The sequence below is a fragment of the Camellia sinensis genome, chromosome 14, assembly GCF_055761805.1.
Source record: "Camellia sinensis isolate YWXY chromosome 14, ASM5576180v1, whole genome shotgun sequence".
Classification (NCBI taxonomy): domain Eukaryota; kingdom Viridiplantae; phylum Streptophyta; class Magnoliopsida; order Ericales; family Theaceae; genus Camellia; species Camellia sinensis.
This window is the reverse complement of record NC_138974.1, coordinates 53,623,630-53,642,742: the sequence shown is the minus strand read 5'-3', so window position 1 is coordinate 53,642,742 and position 19,113 is coordinate 53,623,630. Positions and strand designations below refer to the sequence as shown.

At 31.6% G+C, this 19,113-nt stretch overlaps 1 protein-coding gene across 1 annotated transcript; it reads right to left on the bottom strand.

The window, feature by feature from the left end:
• Window positions 1–16,208: 16,208 nt before the first annotated feature.
• LOC114316715 (disease resistance protein RFL1-like) lies at window positions 16,209–19,018 on the bottom strand. Its single transcript, XM_082904871.1, has 6 exons — window positions 18,749–19,018; window positions 18,374–18,527; window positions 17,995–18,287; window positions 17,869–17,941; window positions 16,985–17,110; window positions 16,209–16,891 (listed from the first exon to the last, which is right to left on the bottom strand). Exons 1-6 carry the CDS (start codon window positions 19,016–19,018, stop codon window positions 16,209–16,211), a joined length of 1,599 nt encoding a protein of 532 aa, XP_082760997.1.
• Between the last annotated feature and the right edge of the window lie 95 nt (window positions 19,019–19,113).

Here is a 19,113-nt window from a genome sequence, read left to right as displayed (position 1 = left end):
CAAATACACTTATAAGATTTGTTTAGAATATAAATTGCTTCTTGTGATTTGAAAATTACAAATATACTCTTGTTAGAATTTTTTATGTTATAGAATTAATAGAAAAAATAAAATTCCTAACTAATATCCTATACAATAATAAAATTAGTTAAATTGCTAATTGAAATATATTTCTGACATCATTAAAAATTGTTCATTGACTTGATAATTTTTTTATAAAAGGTATAATTTATTATGCGATTAGAAACTTGAAGGGGTGAGATGAAATTTTTAAAATTATAAGGGAAATCCTTATTTTAAGGAAAGCTCAAGGGTGTGATTGTAATATACCCTAAACAGATTTGAGAGAGAGGATGTGGTTGATTATGGATTTAGGTAGTAATTTGACAGAAGAAATGAAAAAATGAGTGAAATATAACTATATTTTATTTATATTTTATTCATCTATATTCATATTTTTTTATTAAATTCTTACTAAAATTTATTATTTAAACACAATTTAAATAGATCACTATGTTTCAAGAAAAAGATTGCAACAATGGCAAAAGACAAACCTGATAGGTGCCATGTATGCAAATGACTCAAATCTTAGGTAGGATGTGGAGATGGAGGCAATTGGGTACCTTGCTGTGAAGATTGCCTGCATCAGCAACTCAGCTGTCAGCAATTCGTCGATGGAGTGAGCTAATATTAAGGTAAAATTATATAATATATTTTAAGTATAATTACATAAGAAAAAAGAGAATTTAATAATATAATTTAGATTAATATATAAATTTATTGATTAGAAATAGTCTAACTAAATTGTGCTCAACGAGTCTTTAAGGATTCGAATTCATTGATTACAAAATCTAGATCAATTTTTAAAAAGCATGACAAACAATATGATTTGTTCTTCGAAGGAGAATACTCTAACCAAGAAAATTGTTTAAACCAAATATGTTGAAATTGATGATTCTGCTTTTCAAATGAGGACGTAGGATACTCAAGTTTAGATTGATAAGGCTCCAAGTTCACATAAGCTCGTCTAACCCCATCCCGTTGATTAACCGGATATTCACAAATTTGCAAGCGTAAACCAAGATTCCGTTCAATAGCAGTTGAATCAAATTCACTTGGTTTATTTGCTTGAGGCATGAAAGCCGGTTGCACATCAGAGAATGAGGTTTCAACAATATTGGATGTTGTACTACTAGACTTCTATTTTGATTGATAAAATGAGAAAAGTGGTTTGCCTTTTTTGAGTGTGGAGGTTCCATTATTTATAACCAAAAAAAATTTTAAATTTTTTTTAGCTCTATTTAACATTAATCCAGAGTATATTCTCAATAATTTTAAATATTAAGGTTTTTATATATATATTCTCAATAATTTTTATTTAAACTTTCATTATTTTTATCTATGTAAAAAAAAAACTCTTTCAAAGTTCAAAAACTAAGAGTAATATAGAACATTGAATAAGGCAGCATCATAAAAAACTAAGAGCAATATAATATTTGTTACATAAAGACAAAATTTCAAAACCATTGTTAATCAAATCCATTCTCAACCAACGAAATAAAATAATTGGTTAATTACACTTACCAAAAATGTTAGGAAAGTGGAGTTGCTGCACGCTGTTGAAGACGACAGAGAGGGCTTGTGAGGATTGTTTTGGAAGATTTGTTCTCTAAACAAATACAAACCTATTGAGCTGTCTATCTATTTTTTTTTTGGGGGGTAAGTATTAGACTGCTATTGGGCTACTTATCTAAAAAAAAAAAAAAAAAACTATTGGCATTTATTTGGGATGGCACTTGGCTGGAAAAAAAAAAATTTTTACAAATTTTTTAAATTTTGATCTGAACTGGAGCCACCTATACCCAGCCCTAAGTCCACCCTTCGCTGTGAGTAATTTTACAGTGCCATTGTAGCACTAGCAGGTCACACATATGTAAGGTAGGCTCCGTTTGTTTGTGTAAAACATTTTACGTATTTCTTACTGTTTCATTGAACAAAAAGTAGGGGTGATCTTTTAGAAAGTCCTATTTCTTAGTAATAGTGTGATGTTCCATTCAATCTATCTTCTTTTTTAATATTCTGTTAAGTCTTCTTTAAGATAATATGACTAAAACACCTTTTCAATTTTTTTCCGCGCGTTTCTATTTTGAAACCAATAAACAATAAAAATAACAATAATATCTCATTTTATAGAGAAAATCTCTCCTCCATTTTAGAAAAAATCTCTTATTCTATAGAGAAAATCTTTCATATTTCCAAAATCTTAAATCGTCTATCTCTCAAATAATTGTTGATGTAAAAACATTACAAATACATATTGGTAAATAATATCCCCTCATGGAACCATACACATACTCAATGTTACGTGTTATGTGAGTGTGTGAACATTAACATACCTATTTATATTACAGAATTAATATGAACATTCACATCTCTATGTATACACTATGTTTGTAATCAAAATAACACATTGTTATTTGTGCTAGCATGACTATTTTTGAATGTAAATACTAATATTGATTGTGATTTGTAAGTAATTTATTGGTGGTGATGTTATATTATTTTGGTATTATAGAGACACTATGGACATTCACATTGTTGGTGGTTGTTTGTTGTTGTGTACACATAACTATTGAATTAGTGTGCATTGTGATAAATGCAATGTTGATGTTAATATTCACATCTCTACGTTTTACTGTTAAGATGCACTATATGTTGTGACTAAAATAATACATTATTGTCATTACAACATTTTCTCAGTTTAGTGACATTTGAAAGTGTCACAAAACTATTGGTTTAATGACATTTTTTAGTCTTGTGACATTTTGAACAAGTACCATTTGTATCCGTGCCACAGTAGATACTAGTGCCAAGGTAGATACTAGTGCCACGGTAGATACTTGCAAGTGTACACCATCATGGCTAAAAACTTTCAATGACATTTTGATGTCATGGTAGATATTAGCGCCATTAAAAAAAGAGTTAGTGACACTTATAAGTGTCATCACACCATTAAGACTAAAACTTTTCAGTGACACTTTAATGTCATGGTAGACACTATTCGTGACGCTATCAAGTGTCATTCGTGACGATAATTCGTTGTAAAACAATTTGATCCGCTCTTGCGGAGACTCGAACCGCCAACCTCCTGCACCATAAACCTTATACACCACACTCTTCCCACTACACCTCTATAGCACCACATGATTATATATGCAACATATATTATTTACATAGTACATACATCCATATTAATATAAAAGTATATGTATAAACATAATTATTTTATTGAACATAATTTATGTAAAATAAACTATTTACTAGCAAAATAAAAAAAGACCACTTTTGGCGACTAAAAATATTTCTTAGTCGCCAATTCTATACTTTTGGCTACTAATTGTTTTTTAGTTGCTAAAAAACTTAACTTTTGCCGACCAAAATCGGATTTGGTCGCCGAAGATGCACTTTCAGTTACCAAAATTTTGCTCGCCAAAAAATTTAATTCCCGCCTTAGGATTTTAGTTTTTTCGCGCTAAAAATGACCACTTTTGGTGACTAAAATTTTAGTCGCCAATTGTAGACTTTTGGCTACTAAATTTTTTTTAGTCACCAAAAAGCTTTACTTTTGGCTACAAAAAATGTTTTTAGTCATTAAAACCCATATAATCAGTGACCAAACTTATTTTTAGTCGCCAATTGTAGACTTTTGGCTAATAAATTTTTTTAGTCGCCAAAAAGCTTTACTTTGGGATACTAAAAATTTTTTAGTCACTAAAACCCATATAATTAGTGACCAAACTTAGTTTTAGTCGCTAATTGTAGACTTTTGGCTACTAAAATTGTTTAGTCGCCAAAAAGCTTTACTTTTGGCTACTAATGCTGTTTTGGTCGCTGAAAGCTATACTTTCAGCGAGTGAATATTGCGAGCCTTGTGAGTGAATGATTCTGACTTGAAAGGAGCATCAAGAGCACATGGGAGTTGTCTGCTGCTTTCGATGAGAGACTAAAGTTGATGGCTGCTTTTTACTGTGTTGAATTTGTCGGTTGGATGAATTATGATGAATGATGAATAGTAATGATGACTTTTTGATGAATAGTGAATAATAAAGTTGACTTTTTTCACTATTCATTGCTTGGAGGCATGTGACAGAGGGAATCAATATATATATATATATATATATGTATCAGCAGCTTTTCTCAAAAACGAGTAATGGGTAGTTACTAAAATAACTATTTGCAACCATAGATAAATGATTTAATTTTTGAAGTATTTAATCTTCACTAAGACCATCAATATTCCATTCGTACAATTTTTTAGCAGATACAGAAAATTGATTATTAAGATTAGTTTCTTCATATTGGAGATCAGGAGGAGTAGGTCTAGAATACCAGTTTTTAGTAAGAGATGTAGGATTAGGCTTAGGATAATGAAGTTTATTCAGATTAGAGGATTGAAATTGTTGAGCTAATTGATTAATTTCATCATCAGTTGTATCAGTTTCAGATTGATGAGAAACAGTATCTATACTAGGTTGTTGATTTAATACAGTAAGACCTTTTTTAGTAGAAGGAGAGGCTTTCTCAGAAGTAGTTAATTTGGTAAGTAATTGTTCTATGGCTTTAACAGTAGTATGATCATGGGTAACTAAACTATTTCGTTTGGAACGATTACTAGGTAGATTAAGCAAAGGTTGATCTAAGGATTGTTTAGTAGATGTATTGTTAGCAGAATAATCATCTAAATTGGTTTCTATTTTATCTAATTGTTTACCAATTGTTTTTAAACATTGATTAGTATAATTATTTTGTTCAATAACTTTTCTAATTTCAGGGTCAGTACCAGGCAGCTTAAAAGGAGCGGCTGGGACATCAGATCCTTGGTGTTCAATAATTATATTAGCTAATGGAGGATGACTAGAACTAACAGAAGTATTTGGAGAAGTTTTCCATTTATATTTTGTGATTGTATTAACCTTTTTGTAATAGTTGTCTAAATATTCAAAGAAAGGAATTTCCATACTATATTCAATCATAAAATCATACTATTTTCTAGTAAGTTTAGATTGTTGAGAAGAATCATATTTAGCACGATAAGCATGTCTTTTAGTCCTATTTTCTTTAGATTTAAATTCAACATGTAATTTATCAAGATTAGGGGCAAAAGATTTACTAATTGTCATTAATTGAGGATTGATTGGAGGTATTACTTCGAAATGAGTTAGAGTAGGAAAATTATTTGATCCAATATTTTCTTCAGGTAAATGTGTGTGAGTAGAGTAAACAAGTTTACTAATTTGAGAAGTTGTAGAGTTCTCAATGCCTTTTAATTTACTATGGAAGGGTTGACCAAGATTAATTTGACTATTTTTTTGGAGTAAAAGAGCATTAAATATTTCATCTTCAGTTTCAACATCAGTAGGTATAGTAGAAGTACTATGTCTAGAAGATTGACTACTATTAAATTTAATATGGACTGAACCATCAGTAAATTGTTGAATATCTTGGATATCTTGACTAGTGGATTGTTGTTGATTATGTTTGTAATTTTCATTGACCATAACCCATTGATCAGGGAGAGTAATATATTTCCATTCTATCATTTGAGGGATATTTATACTAGTATCATTGTTACTAGTCTGAATCAGTAATATTTTATCCTTAGGACTTTTATGTAAAGCTTGAACATTTAAATTGGTTTTAATACATTTATAATGGACACGATAAATTAAAGCAATATTATAAGTTTTTTCTTTCATATTAGAAAATGAACCATTTAATTGAATATTTAAAGTTAATGCATCTAATATGTGTGGATCTCTAAAACTGAGTGTGAAATCAGGAAAACAATTAAAATGAATAGGTCCTTTGTGAAGACCAGTTTCTACCATACCCATTAAACTACCATTATAATCAATAAAACGAGCATCTCTTGAACATAATAAAACATAAGCATTTTTGCCTTGTGGAGTTAATGGTTTGATTCCAACTTGAATTAATCCTAAATGAATAAAATTGTGACTAGTTTTTAAATGACGTTTAATAGTGTTAGCATCAAATAAGTGACAGGTTTCTCTAGGCTTTTCTAAAGCATAAACTTGTTCTAATGTTTTAACATGCAGATTAACATTAAAAGCAGATTGTAAAAATGTAGCTTTATAAATCTCTTTAACTGATAATTTTGGTATATTCCAACTTAAATCCAGTTTATCATTTTGTATTTCTAATTCTTCTTCATTAATTATTAATCCTTGATTAGATATTGATGGCAAAGTTGTTAACCTAAAACTGACTGAAGAGTTACTTCTAAATAATCGACTCATTTTTCTTTAATTAAACTGTTTGTACAGGAATCTTAATACATTGTCTAAATTTATCATGTTTTCACATACTAGGCTTTCACACATACCCATTTCGGAGGACCCCTAAAATCCAACACTGCCTAACCAAAGGACTGACCAAGGACATGGACGAAGATTGGGTGGCTAGTAACAAAGTGGAAAACATAGATATAATTTTGACAAATGAAGATGACTGGAAACAGTTTAACAAAAAGAAAATAGAGTTGACTCAACAGAAGTAGCAAAGCAGTAAGCAAGAGATAGCAACATAACTTGGCTCTAATACCAAAAGGATTTAGTACAATCTTCTCTTAACATAACTCGAGAGGTAAAAACATCTTTATACCATCGAAAATCACTTAATGTAGGGCAAGTAAGATTACTAAGTTGATCATGTATGCGATAATAAATATTAGTAGGGGTACCTATGAAATGTCTGACTATGGTATAGATTAATGTATTAACACCATCAGGTTTATAGTAACCAATAGTTCATCAAAGATAGGTAAATCATTTTCATCTTTTTGATTACTTTCAGCGACCAAATTCTTTTTGGTCAGGAAATTTAGTCACAGAATGTGCTTTTTCCTGTAGTGTATATTGAGTTTAATTTATTTATTTTTAATCATTTACCGCATTTTAAAAATTTAGAAAATATATTGGCATTTTTTGTTTTTTCAAAAATGCCATTATAAGCTTGGAAAGTTTTTGGCTTAGTGGCATTTCTCAAAATGCTATAAAATATTTGTTTATGACACTTTTCACCTAAGTACCATAAAAAGTAATTTGCAAATACCTAGTGTCCTGACATTTTTTAAAAAATGCCATTGCTACTAAAGTTTAGTGGCATCTGTTGGAAAATGTCACGACCATAATTTTTTGTGTCATTATTTTATAAAATGCCATAAAATTGATGTGACATTTCTTTATTGAAATGCCACTAGAGCCTTATATGTTTGTGGTTCTGTGGCATTTTTCTAAAACATTTAATGCCAATTTTTATTTTTGTGGCATTTTCTAAAAGCATGCCACTAGTGTAGTGTCACTAAAGTGTAAATTTGTTGTAGTGACATTTTTGTTGTAGTGAAGTGACTCTTTTTTCAATTGAAATGCCACTAGAGGCTTGTATGTTTGTGGCTCTATGGCATTTTTCTAAAAAATGCCACCAAATATTCTTTTTGTCACATTTTTTAAGAACATGCCACTAGTATGGTATCACTAAAATGTGTTTTTGTTGTAGTGTGTTGTGCTTGTATGACTATTTCTAAATACGAATATTAATATTGATCAATGATGTGATGATCACAACATCAATTGCAACACATTTATGATAATCCACAATAATGACTTCATTGGATGTGAACGTTCACATTCACTAAAATATCCGGCCAATAAGCATACACACACACACACACTAATACACAATATCATATCAATCGATCTTGAAATAAAAAATCGAATCCAACTTTAATCAATTATTGGACAATTCTGGATATACATCCCTACCAAACATTATTGAATATAAATCCCTACCAAACGCATACCTACATGCAGTTACAAAACAAAAATGGTTCTAACCTTGCCTCTATGATATTTGAATGGAAGAAAACAGAATTTCGAACCGCAACAATAAAAGAACATAGAGTTTCAAACTGCAACAATAAAAGAACACAGAGTTTTGAACCGCAACAATGGAAGAATACAATATTCTTTCACCACCAACGTGTAAAACAGAGTTTCGAAATCCTATCAAAACATAGAAGAAACATATCCCACCATTACAAAAAAAAACACTTTTAGCAACCTATTTTTTGGTCACCAAAAGTGTAATTTTGGTTGCTGAAAGTATCCGCGACATGAACAAAATTGGTCGCTGAAGCCCTGTCACTAAATGCTTTGGCGACCAAATCAATTTTGGTTGCCTTTATAAATAAATTGGCGACCAAATACTTCCGTCGCCAAAAGACTAAAATTTCGTCGCCATAAATTAACATTTAGTCACTAAAAGTAGCCTTCAGCTAATGACATGTTAAGTTTCAGCGACATATAAATGCGCCGCTAAAAATGTCTTTCAGTGACTAAAAGAATTGGTTGTTGAATGTTAAAACTTTCGACGACCAATCAAGTTTTGGGTCGCTAAAAAAATTATGGACACATACTTTCAGCAACATAAATAAAATGTCACCAAAAGTAAATTTATAACTAGAAAAACTTGTCATCAAAAATTCATTATTTATAATTTTTTTTAACAATTTCCCTGTTTAATACATAATTCATAAACCTATAAATAATTTTTTTTAACAATTTCCCTATTCAATACATCATTCATAAACCTATAAACATAAGCAAAATATAATTCAAATTAACACACTTGTGCAAAGCATCCAAAATATAAACTAAATTCAAAAGTAGTACCATATTAAATATAAACAACATATCAAATCCAAAACATCCAATTTAAGTACAAATCTCTTACAATCCCAAACTTCAAACATGTAATGCCCAAAGCCCTTCTAAGCTTGCAAATTCATAACAAAATATATCCAAAAATTCAAAATGTAATCCTTTGATGCTCCCCGAGCTATAATTCATCCATTGCTAATCCAAGAAACCTTCCAAGCTTGCAAATTCATAACAAAAACCTATGACAAAATATATCCAAAAATTCAAAATGTAATCCTTTGATGCTCCCCGAACTATATTCGATCCATTGCCAATCTGTCAAACATATGAAAAAAAAATTATAATGTTAAAATGTTAATAATAAAGGTCTTGGTCTAAAAACATTGGTTTCACATTATAGATGAACAAATTGAGAGAAAATTTTCCTACGGTGAATTACAAAATTTCAATATACCAAAATCAAAAAGTAACACATAATTCACCAGTTAAACTTGGCATATATGAACTAATTACAAGCAATATCTCTATAAATTTGTAAACCAGTCACATGTTATCTAACCAAAACCTAGCTCAAATTATGTCATTATGGAATACTGATGAAATCCAATTTCAAGGTTCCAAAACAAGAGCAAATATCAATTGAGTAGGAGCTATCACTGCAATGAGATGTAATCCAAAGTGCTAACTTTACTTTCATGACTAAATTGAAATCAGAAGGACCTAAATCTTAAACTTGAGGCTGCTTTTACTTACATTAAGGTCAAATTATGAGATATGTGACATTTCTAGTATAATAAGAGTTTGACATTGGGATAATGAAATTAAACCACATCTTTGGTCCCTAGATTAAAACAAAATATAGCAGCAGTCTCAAAAACATAGGGATAATAAATCATCCTTTCTTTGAAACTCTCATTCCTAAACTCTAGTTCCTTCCTAAACTCTACTAGTCTCCTTCCTAAACTCTCATTTTCTTTTCTCTAGTTCCTCTCTAAACCCACACATCCCACCATACAAACCCACTAGCATTAAACCTACAATAGCCATCACGGCCAATAGATAGATAGTAGCCAACTAACTTTCCAGCCTCTGATATATCCACAAACTACGAATAGCGAACAACCAACACAAATATTAGAGAGCAGCAAAATTGGGAGCAGATCCAAACGTGAGACCAAAATAGAGATAATGTGGAGATCAAAGACGAGGCCAGCTCGATTAACCAGATCTCTTGCATTATCAAGTCAAACCAAAAGATTTTGCATTAAAGAATACTAGTGGCAAGAATCCCAATAGCAAGAATCCTTAACCAACTTAACTAACTTTCCTCACTGCTAATAGAAGCTTACTAGCCTCCGATATATCCACAAACTAGGAATAGCGAACAACCAACACAAATATCTGGTTTCTACTCAATCAGAGCCAAGGTATAACACTGGATCAACCCAAAAGGAAAGAGCCAACAAATACCTAACAGAAATACAATTTAATATAACCAAATCATTTTACAAAATTGGAAAACAAGGTTGAAATGACACAAAAACTGATTTCTAAACACTTCTTGAACAAAGAACCAAACAAAATTAGCACACACGCGAGCACACCAAAAAAGAGAACTTGGGTAATAGCCCCAATAGGCTAGTTGGCACCTTCACTTTCCTATAGAATAGAAAAATGCTCCAAACAAGGAATGAAATCCAAAATTCATAATATAGGCCCCCTTTTTTTCTTTCAAAAATCAAAGGAAAATGGATCCAATAACTTGAAAAAATTTGAGAATTTAGAAGTAGCAACCCCACACCTAGTCGACCATGGTGGTACTTTATTTAGGTCGAGAACAACGATGAGATCCTCCCTATGTGACGATCACGGTTGACTTATTGCTATGATACCAAATAAGATTTATCATAAAGGTGAAAAAGAACAACATATCCATTTGAACATCAAGCCAAATCTCTCATCTTAATGTCTACAAACCCTAGAAACTTTCTCCAACAAATGAGTACATAGCCCAATAATATTTTGTTCACCTAAATCTGCCAGAAATCCTGTTCAAGGCAGTTTCAAAAATGTTGTCCTACATTGACATTCCTTTCACGACCAAATGATACTCCACAATTTTACTAGTGTGTTGTTCACAATTCAAACAGTCCATACAAGGGCAACGAATCTTACCATTTGGCCCTACATTTGACATTGCGAACTGAACAAAAACCTTTACCCCATCTCGATACTGGGAACTCATTCTATTCTTAAGTAACATCCAACTCTTGTCCATATTTGGTCACCTACAAAGCAAATGTTATGTGAAATTCCTTTATTATTATGTACACTAATATTCAATAGGTAAGTGGTCCTATCTCATTTAACTAAATTTAAAATAAAAAAAAAGAAGAAAAAAAAAAGGAAATGCAATGTAGAGTAAAGGGTGAAAAAGAATCATATAGTAAGTGATGACATAGATATATACCTTTAACTAAATTAGGTATGTGTAATTTATTGACAAGTTGACTAACAATAATAATTGATAAACAAGAATTATTATTCAAGTAAAGCATGCAATGTAGAGTAAAGAGTGAAAAAGAATTATATAGTAAGTGATGACATAGATACATAAATTATAATTGCTATATAAATTATAGTCTTCAAATTATTATATATTAGTTTAGTTATTTTTGTAAAAGCATATTCATTTATTTTAGCAATTTGACTTATTTATTTGTTGAGTTAGACATGGAATTGAGATTTTTGTAGCAAAACACAACAACCACCCCCTAATTAGCATATTTGGGCTTATCTTATTTATATATCAAATAGTTCCTTGGATCATCTAATTGTTTATTATATCATGAATGCTTACAATAGTAAAACGAAACTAAGAATACAATAAGTGAATCCTAAGAATACAATTAAGAGAATCCTCTAATACCCACAAATTTAATAAAAAAGTGTCAAACTTCTCTAAATAAATTAAAAATGCCTTAACAAATAGTCAAAGATTACCTGATGTAGTAATTGCCCCCAACGAACGAGTGCAACTTTTTTATCTCTCTGCATTAACCGATAACCTATAATAATTGATAATTGTAAATCAAATTTTAAATTAAAATCGCACTATACATGAAATTAATGAAGAGATATGGGCATGAAATGAATGTCAAATAACATATAAGGACACTCATAGATATGCGCAAAATAAACAATTCACCTACACACCTAAATAAATTATTGTACTTCTTAAAAGGAGATATCATCCCTAAAAATATGGAAAGTGAGGTTCAATCAACATGTCCCAAAACACATCAATGCTTTTTGGTCAAACACAAGGAAAAGAAGATGGTGGATGCACTTATTCCACTTCAATGCTTTTTGGTCAAACACAAGGAAAAGAAGATGGTTTTCAACCAAAGAAGATGTATATTATTTATAGTATGTGTTCTTATAAAAATACAAAATTATTTTAATAAAACAATAACTTAATAAAGCAATAATTGTAATAGCTTCATTGTATATTATTTACGAACACTGCCAAGTTTGGGATAGTGGTGTTCTACAGTGGGGTGTGAAATCTTTGTCTTGAACAAAATAAAACAGTATGAATGTTTGTGTCGGTTCGACCAATTAGTAAAGTGTGTTTTTTGTTTGAATATATTAAAAAAATATAAATAAAAATAAAAAGTGTGTTTTTGGTAGTAATATCAGCAAGGCTAGATTACATCATTAGTCTTTCTATTTTTTATTCTTATAATTTTAATTTAATTTTTGCACTTTCAATTATATTATAATGTAGCCCATCTGACTGTGTTATCATATTTTGAATTAAAAAAATCACGTACAAAATTACAAAGATTAGAATGAAATTCAAAATAAATTATAGAAAAATTATATCATTAATTCTATAGTTTAAATGAAATATTATTCTAATTTTTATAATTTTAAGGAAAATTAAAGTGCTGTTTCACTTAAATTACAGGAGTAATAGTATCATTTGCCAACCAGCAACTTGTACTTGTACCCCAATTCACCCCTCATTCATGGGGAGCCTACCAAGCCATGTCGCTTCGGGTCAGCAAAGGGCTATTTAGTGTGACTCACTTTAAACCCATCAACATGATTTGCAATTTTCATTATGTAATAACTTTTTAATATGTAAGGATGGTTTAGAATGATCTAAATAAATATATTTTTTATTTTTTTTATAAAAAGATATATAGAAATGTAAAGAGGTGATACGACTCAATAAAAATAAAATGATAAAAAAGTGTGTTACAATAGGTCATGCCAAACAAATTCATAATTTATAAACATAATTAAGTTGATAAGATGTATTGATAGTTATAAAATAATTAGGTTGATAAGATATATTGATAGTTATACGATTAGATATCGCATTTATATTAAAAACAAAGTGATTTTGAAAAATAATTCATTTTGAAAATAAAATAAAATTTTATTCAATCATCATGTGGTAATCAATGTTCGATCAATTTGATTTTTACATAAATAATATGCTTGACAAATAATAGAAAACGAACAATTTAGATAATCTTAATAGGTTTGGAGTCAGACCTAGTAAGAGTCATAGCAACCCCTGTTCTGTACAAAACACAACGGACACCCGATTTCTCATTCAACGGCATGAGATTATGAGTCTCTAAAAAAGTGTTTCTCCAATCATCTCTTCTTATCCATGTTAGTGACCAAAAACACTTTTTACTCCCAGAAGGGTATCTATATCTCCCACTATATACAGTATTAAAATATCATCACAGTGGAAAAACATCTTCCCTCTCAATGCTCTATATTCTCAAACTGAGAAACATTCAACAAACTCATTCATTTTGGCCTCATTTTATGATATGTTGCTACTGGTCACACAATCAAAACATGTATTCAATGTGTGAATATGCATACATGTGTACATGCTTGTCAATAATCAAGTGATTAGTTAGTGAACTTTCTGGGAAAATAAATCCTCTAATATGCATTTTAACTGGTTGCAAATAAAGCCTACTTTCTGGTTGCTCAATGGGGACATTCTCTTACTCTCTATCATATAACCCAATTGAAAGCCTAGGAGAGGGAAAGGGACTACATTCAAAATATCAGAGACAGAGAAGAGAACAGAGCAGCGAACAAAAAGAGGGTCGCGATTTGCTGCCGATCTACTGTTGCCCAGCGCTGCTATGTCGTTGGCATTCGGCGGCGCGAGAAAGCAAGAGGGAGAAGGAGAGGGAAAGGGACTACATTCAGAATATTAGAGACAGAGAAGAGAACAGAGTAGCGACCCAAAAAGAGGGTCGCGATCTGCTGCCGCCGAGCACTGTTGTGCCTTTCATATTCAGCAGCGCGAGAGAGTAAGAGGAAGAAGGAGAAGGAGAAGGAGAAGGAGAAGGAGAGGGAGAGGGAGAGAAGAAGAAGAGAAGAAGAACATACCTGAGAAGTGCTGCTGCCGAGCACTGCTGTGCCGTTCTGTGCTGTGTGCCGTTTCAGATGGATGAGAAAATGAGAACAAGTTAGGTCAATTGCTTGTTTATTCACTTGTCAACAATTTTTGGCAATAAAAAATTTGGTAAAAAAAAATACAAATTAATTTGTCTTTAAATTATTTGTCCTTAATAATTTGGTAAAAAATAAAAAACTTTGTTTATAGATATAATTGTCTTTATAGAAATTATTTGTCTTCAATAATTGTATTATTTGTCTTTAAAAAATACAAATTATTTCTATAAATTATTTGTCTTTATAGAAATAATTGTCAAATTAATTATTTCTATATTTTTACAAATTTCTATACAAATTATTTCTATATTTTTATAGACAAATTAATAGATTGGTCCAAATTAATAAATTAATATTTGTATAGAAATATAGAAATTATTGTATAGAAATTATTGTAACAATTAATATTTGTATAGAAAACATATTAATATTTGTCTTTATAGCAATAATTAATATTTGTATTGTAACAATTAATATTTGTATAGAAATTATTAATTTGCTACAAATTTCTATACAATTATTACTATAAATTATTTTTATCGACAAATATTTGTAACAAATTATTTCTATATTTTTGGCAAACTTTGTTTATAGAAATAATTGTCTTTATAGAAATTATTTGTCTTTAAGAATTTGTCTTTAATAATTGTATTATTTGTCTTTAAAAAATACAAATTATTTCTATAAATTATTTGTCTGTACCAAATTGTTTATTCACTTGTCAACAATTTTTGGCAATAAAAAATTTGTAAAGACAAATAATTTATTGGCAACCAAATTAATTTGGTTGCCAAAAATATTATTCAGATTTTCAGCGACCAAGGAATGTCTGTCGCCAAACAAATACAATTGGCGACTAAATGTTTCGTCGCTATAAATTAATTTGGTCGCTAAAAAGTTTTCGCGCTCCCGCGCAAGAAATTCACTTGGCACCAAAATCAATAGCGACCAAAATTATAAATTCGTCACCAAAAGTTTATTTTTTAGTGACCACAAATATTCTGTCGCCAATTATGTATCTTTGGCAACTAAATTTTTGTTTGGTTGCTAAAAAGTGTCACCAAAAATGTTTTTTGTTGTAGTGCACTAATTTCTCCAAAATCAGTGATCCCAAAACCCTAATTGCCAAAACAAAAAAAGAAAATGTACTATAAAAAATAGAACAAATGGTATATTAGTTCCAAAAATATTATAAATAAGGAAAGTAGGACCTCCTAGGATACAAGTTTAAATATACAGGACTAAGTGGAACATAGGAAAATTTTATAGACTTATTGAGTTATAAGTCCTCTAAATGGGATTTATAGAAAGAGACTTTCTGGGTTACAAGTCTAAGTAGATGGGATTAAATGAAACATAGGAAAACTTTATCGATTATTGGATTATAAATCCTCCAAATAAGATTTATAAATAAATCTCTCAAAAAATAAGTAAAATATTTTCGTCATAGTTTCCAAAATAACTTACCATTAAAATTTTTGTAAGCTAATTTTTAGAAAGTTGATTTCGAGCTTGACATTTTCAGCACATTGATCTTTTAAAGGTAAGGGTCGTTTTTATTGGCTTCTACCCAATGGATACAATAAAAAAAATTTGTTTCAAATATCTACCAAACACTAAAAAATAAAAAGAAAATAATTTTTCTTACAAAATCAATTTACGTGAAAAATATATTTGGGTGTAATATTTTAAGTCGAAACAAATAAAATCTTATTTCAATATATATTTTTTAACTGACCATGAACAAAATTAGTAGTAATACCATGTAATCTTACTTCATCTGGTTAACGACAGTTACCGATTCGTTGAAGATGTGTTGGACAGTGGCATTGAGGTCACCCTTCCAAATCCCCCTATCATTTCTAATTATTTGACCATGTCTATCAACTCGCACATGCACTTGCTTCAGGTTGGGTGTCATTAGAATACCACGACCAAAAGTCTTCATTTTGCAACAACCACGCATCAGCATTTGTTCCAAAGATGGATATTCAACAGCATAACCACCTGTGAAGAAACAAGTGAGACTGCCCAAATCTTGAAGATGTACCTTATAAACACAATCTTATCAATTGATAATACTGTTGCCTCTCCTTTCTCATATTCAACTACTGCTTCCACCATTGCACATTTTCTTATATCTAGTTGTTTGAGTTGCACTAGACCTTTAGCAATGGTGAGGGAGAAAATGTTTCTTAACCTATCACAATAGTGGACAGTAACATGAGTCAAGTTTTGCAAGTTGGTACTTGTACTGAGACTCTTTCTTATTTGTTCTTTCTCTTGCATTGGAAAGATTTCCTCTAAATTTCTGCAAAAACATGACAGACTCTGGAGGTGGACAAGCCCCTGTACCAGTGACGGTGGAAATAATAGTTTTAACGGGCCAGATGAAGTGAATCTGACAGATCTCAAGTAACTAAATGACGCAGCTGAGAGTTGTCCATGGCATATTTCACTGAAATTGCCTAGATGCCAAAGCTCCAATTCTTCTAAGTTGCAGAAGGGTGCCAGTACTCTTGGAGCTCCATCAATCATGTCTAGGAGATATTTCGTCTCGTTGCGCTCTTCAAGTTTCAGAGACTTCAATTGATCAAAACCGTCACTGTCTAGGTCCTCTAGGATATTCTTCAAACCTTCGCAATCTTCTAAGGTAAGAATTCTGTTCTTTTTAGCAAAACCTTTAGACCTGCTCAATCTCGTATCATATGTGAACCTCAAGGTTTTCTTGAATCACGTACCATATGTGAGCCTCAAGGTTTTCTCGAATGATTCTTGATACACAGAGCCACGTTTGCCTGTTCTTATATCAACGTTTACTAGCTCTTCAAATCTCAAGTCATCAGGAAACATGTGGGCATTTGGGACTGAAAGTTCCAAACTGGTTAATTGAGACAAGAATTTTAGCTTAGTAATGCTGTGTTTGGTTGGAAGATTTGGGGAGAGATTTGAAATGGAAAAAGAAAAGGTATATGAAATTAGGTGAAATGAGAATAAAATACATTTCACCTATCTTTTCTCTTTCCTTTTCCAAATCCCTTCCCAAATCCTCCAACCAAACACAATGTAAGGCTGGCATTGTTTCTTGAATTGTCTTCTCCTTCTTCAACTACCCGATGCTCAAAAGTTCTTGCCATGTACGGCTCCTCTAATTTACGAAGACTCGATATGACACCTGGTGATATTCGTGTGAGATCACGACATGATCTCAAATCAAATAACTTAAGGTGAGTTAATTGGGTGAAATGTTCTGGGACCTCTTTAATCCAAGAACTATAAAGACTAAGAATCTCGAGCTTTATTAGTTCCAATTATTGATATGCCATCACCCAACTTGCAATAATCAAGGCAGAGTGTTCAAAGTGTAGTGAGCAATTGAATGGATGGAGGCAAAGAAAGCATACTATTGCTACTCATATCTAAGACTTTAAGATCTTTCATTCCTTCAGAGAAATTGTTAGGAATTTGCATTATTTCAAATCTTCGTGAATTCCATTGTAGCAATAAAATCTCCAGTTTTGAATATTCTAGTCCACTTGGAAGCTCACAAATATGATTATCCATGAACGAGATCCCCGTGTAATTTTGAAATGTCGTATGGTTGGCCAGTCTGTTAGTCCAATACCAGCTTTCACGATATGCTTGTTCTCTTCTTTACAAGCAATATGTATTGCAAAGTATCGAACAACATCATGCATCTTAATTTTTCCATACACTTCAATAACATAAAAGATGACACGAGAGTACTCACAATAGCATGTGCTCTATGTCCAGCATCTTCTGTTGTGTCCACTTCTTGAAACAACCCAAGGCCTATTCCGTATCTCACCAAGGCTTCCTTGGGAATGTCATTGTCCTCTGGAAACAAACTGCAGAGTAAGAAGCATGGCTTTTCCTCACTTTCTAAATAATTGTAACTCAACTCGAGAGAAGAATATACATATGATTCCATGCCTTTGATTTTTGTTCGAACAGGATTTTGTAGCTGTCGAGCTGCATCAATCCACACGTCCTTGCTTGGAGTTTTCATGAGAGCTCTTCCAACTGTTACAATGGCAATTGGCAGGCCACCACATTCCTCTACACCTCTCTCGCGATAGCATTCAAATCCTTAGAGTCAACGATTTCACCTGCTGTCCCTCTGAAAAGTATCCATGCTTCTCGTTCATCTAACACTTCTATGGGCAAAATCTTTTGAGCATCCATTTTGTTGCAGACATCTTTGCTTCGAGAGGTGAGCAAGATCTTGCAACCCTTACGATCTTCCCCAAAAGGAATACCGACCTTCTCAATCAGTTCAAGTCTGTCCCAAATATCGTCGAGTACTAACAAAATCTTCTTCTCTGACTCGGCCCTAGTTTCAAGATTCAGATTTTATTCGTGGGCTATTTTCACTTGGATCTTTGCCCAGTTCGGAGTCTGTGACATGACCACCATTGCAACCTTATCGAATTTCTTCTCTGCTTTAGCTTGTCTGCAAACTTCTTTCACTATAGTTGTCTTACCAACTCCTCCCATCCCACATCCCCGATCACGTTGATGTTATCATCGTCTAGAGCCTTCATAATTTCCTTCACCATTGACTTCCTTGATTCAAATGCTGCAAACTTGTTGGTTGCCAAAGATGACTCTATTTCCAGCAAAGAAACACGGTATGACACAGTATCGAAGTTGGATTTTGTGAGCTCAGTAATTTTGCTAGCTTTACGTTCTCCAAAGATGTGCTGGACAGTGGCATTGAGGTCACCCATCCAAAGTGCTTGATCTTCAATCATTTTTTCCATATCCATCAACTTTCACTGATACTTTGATTAGGTTGGGTGTCAGTTTAACACCATGACCAAAATTCTTCCAACAATGGATATTCAAC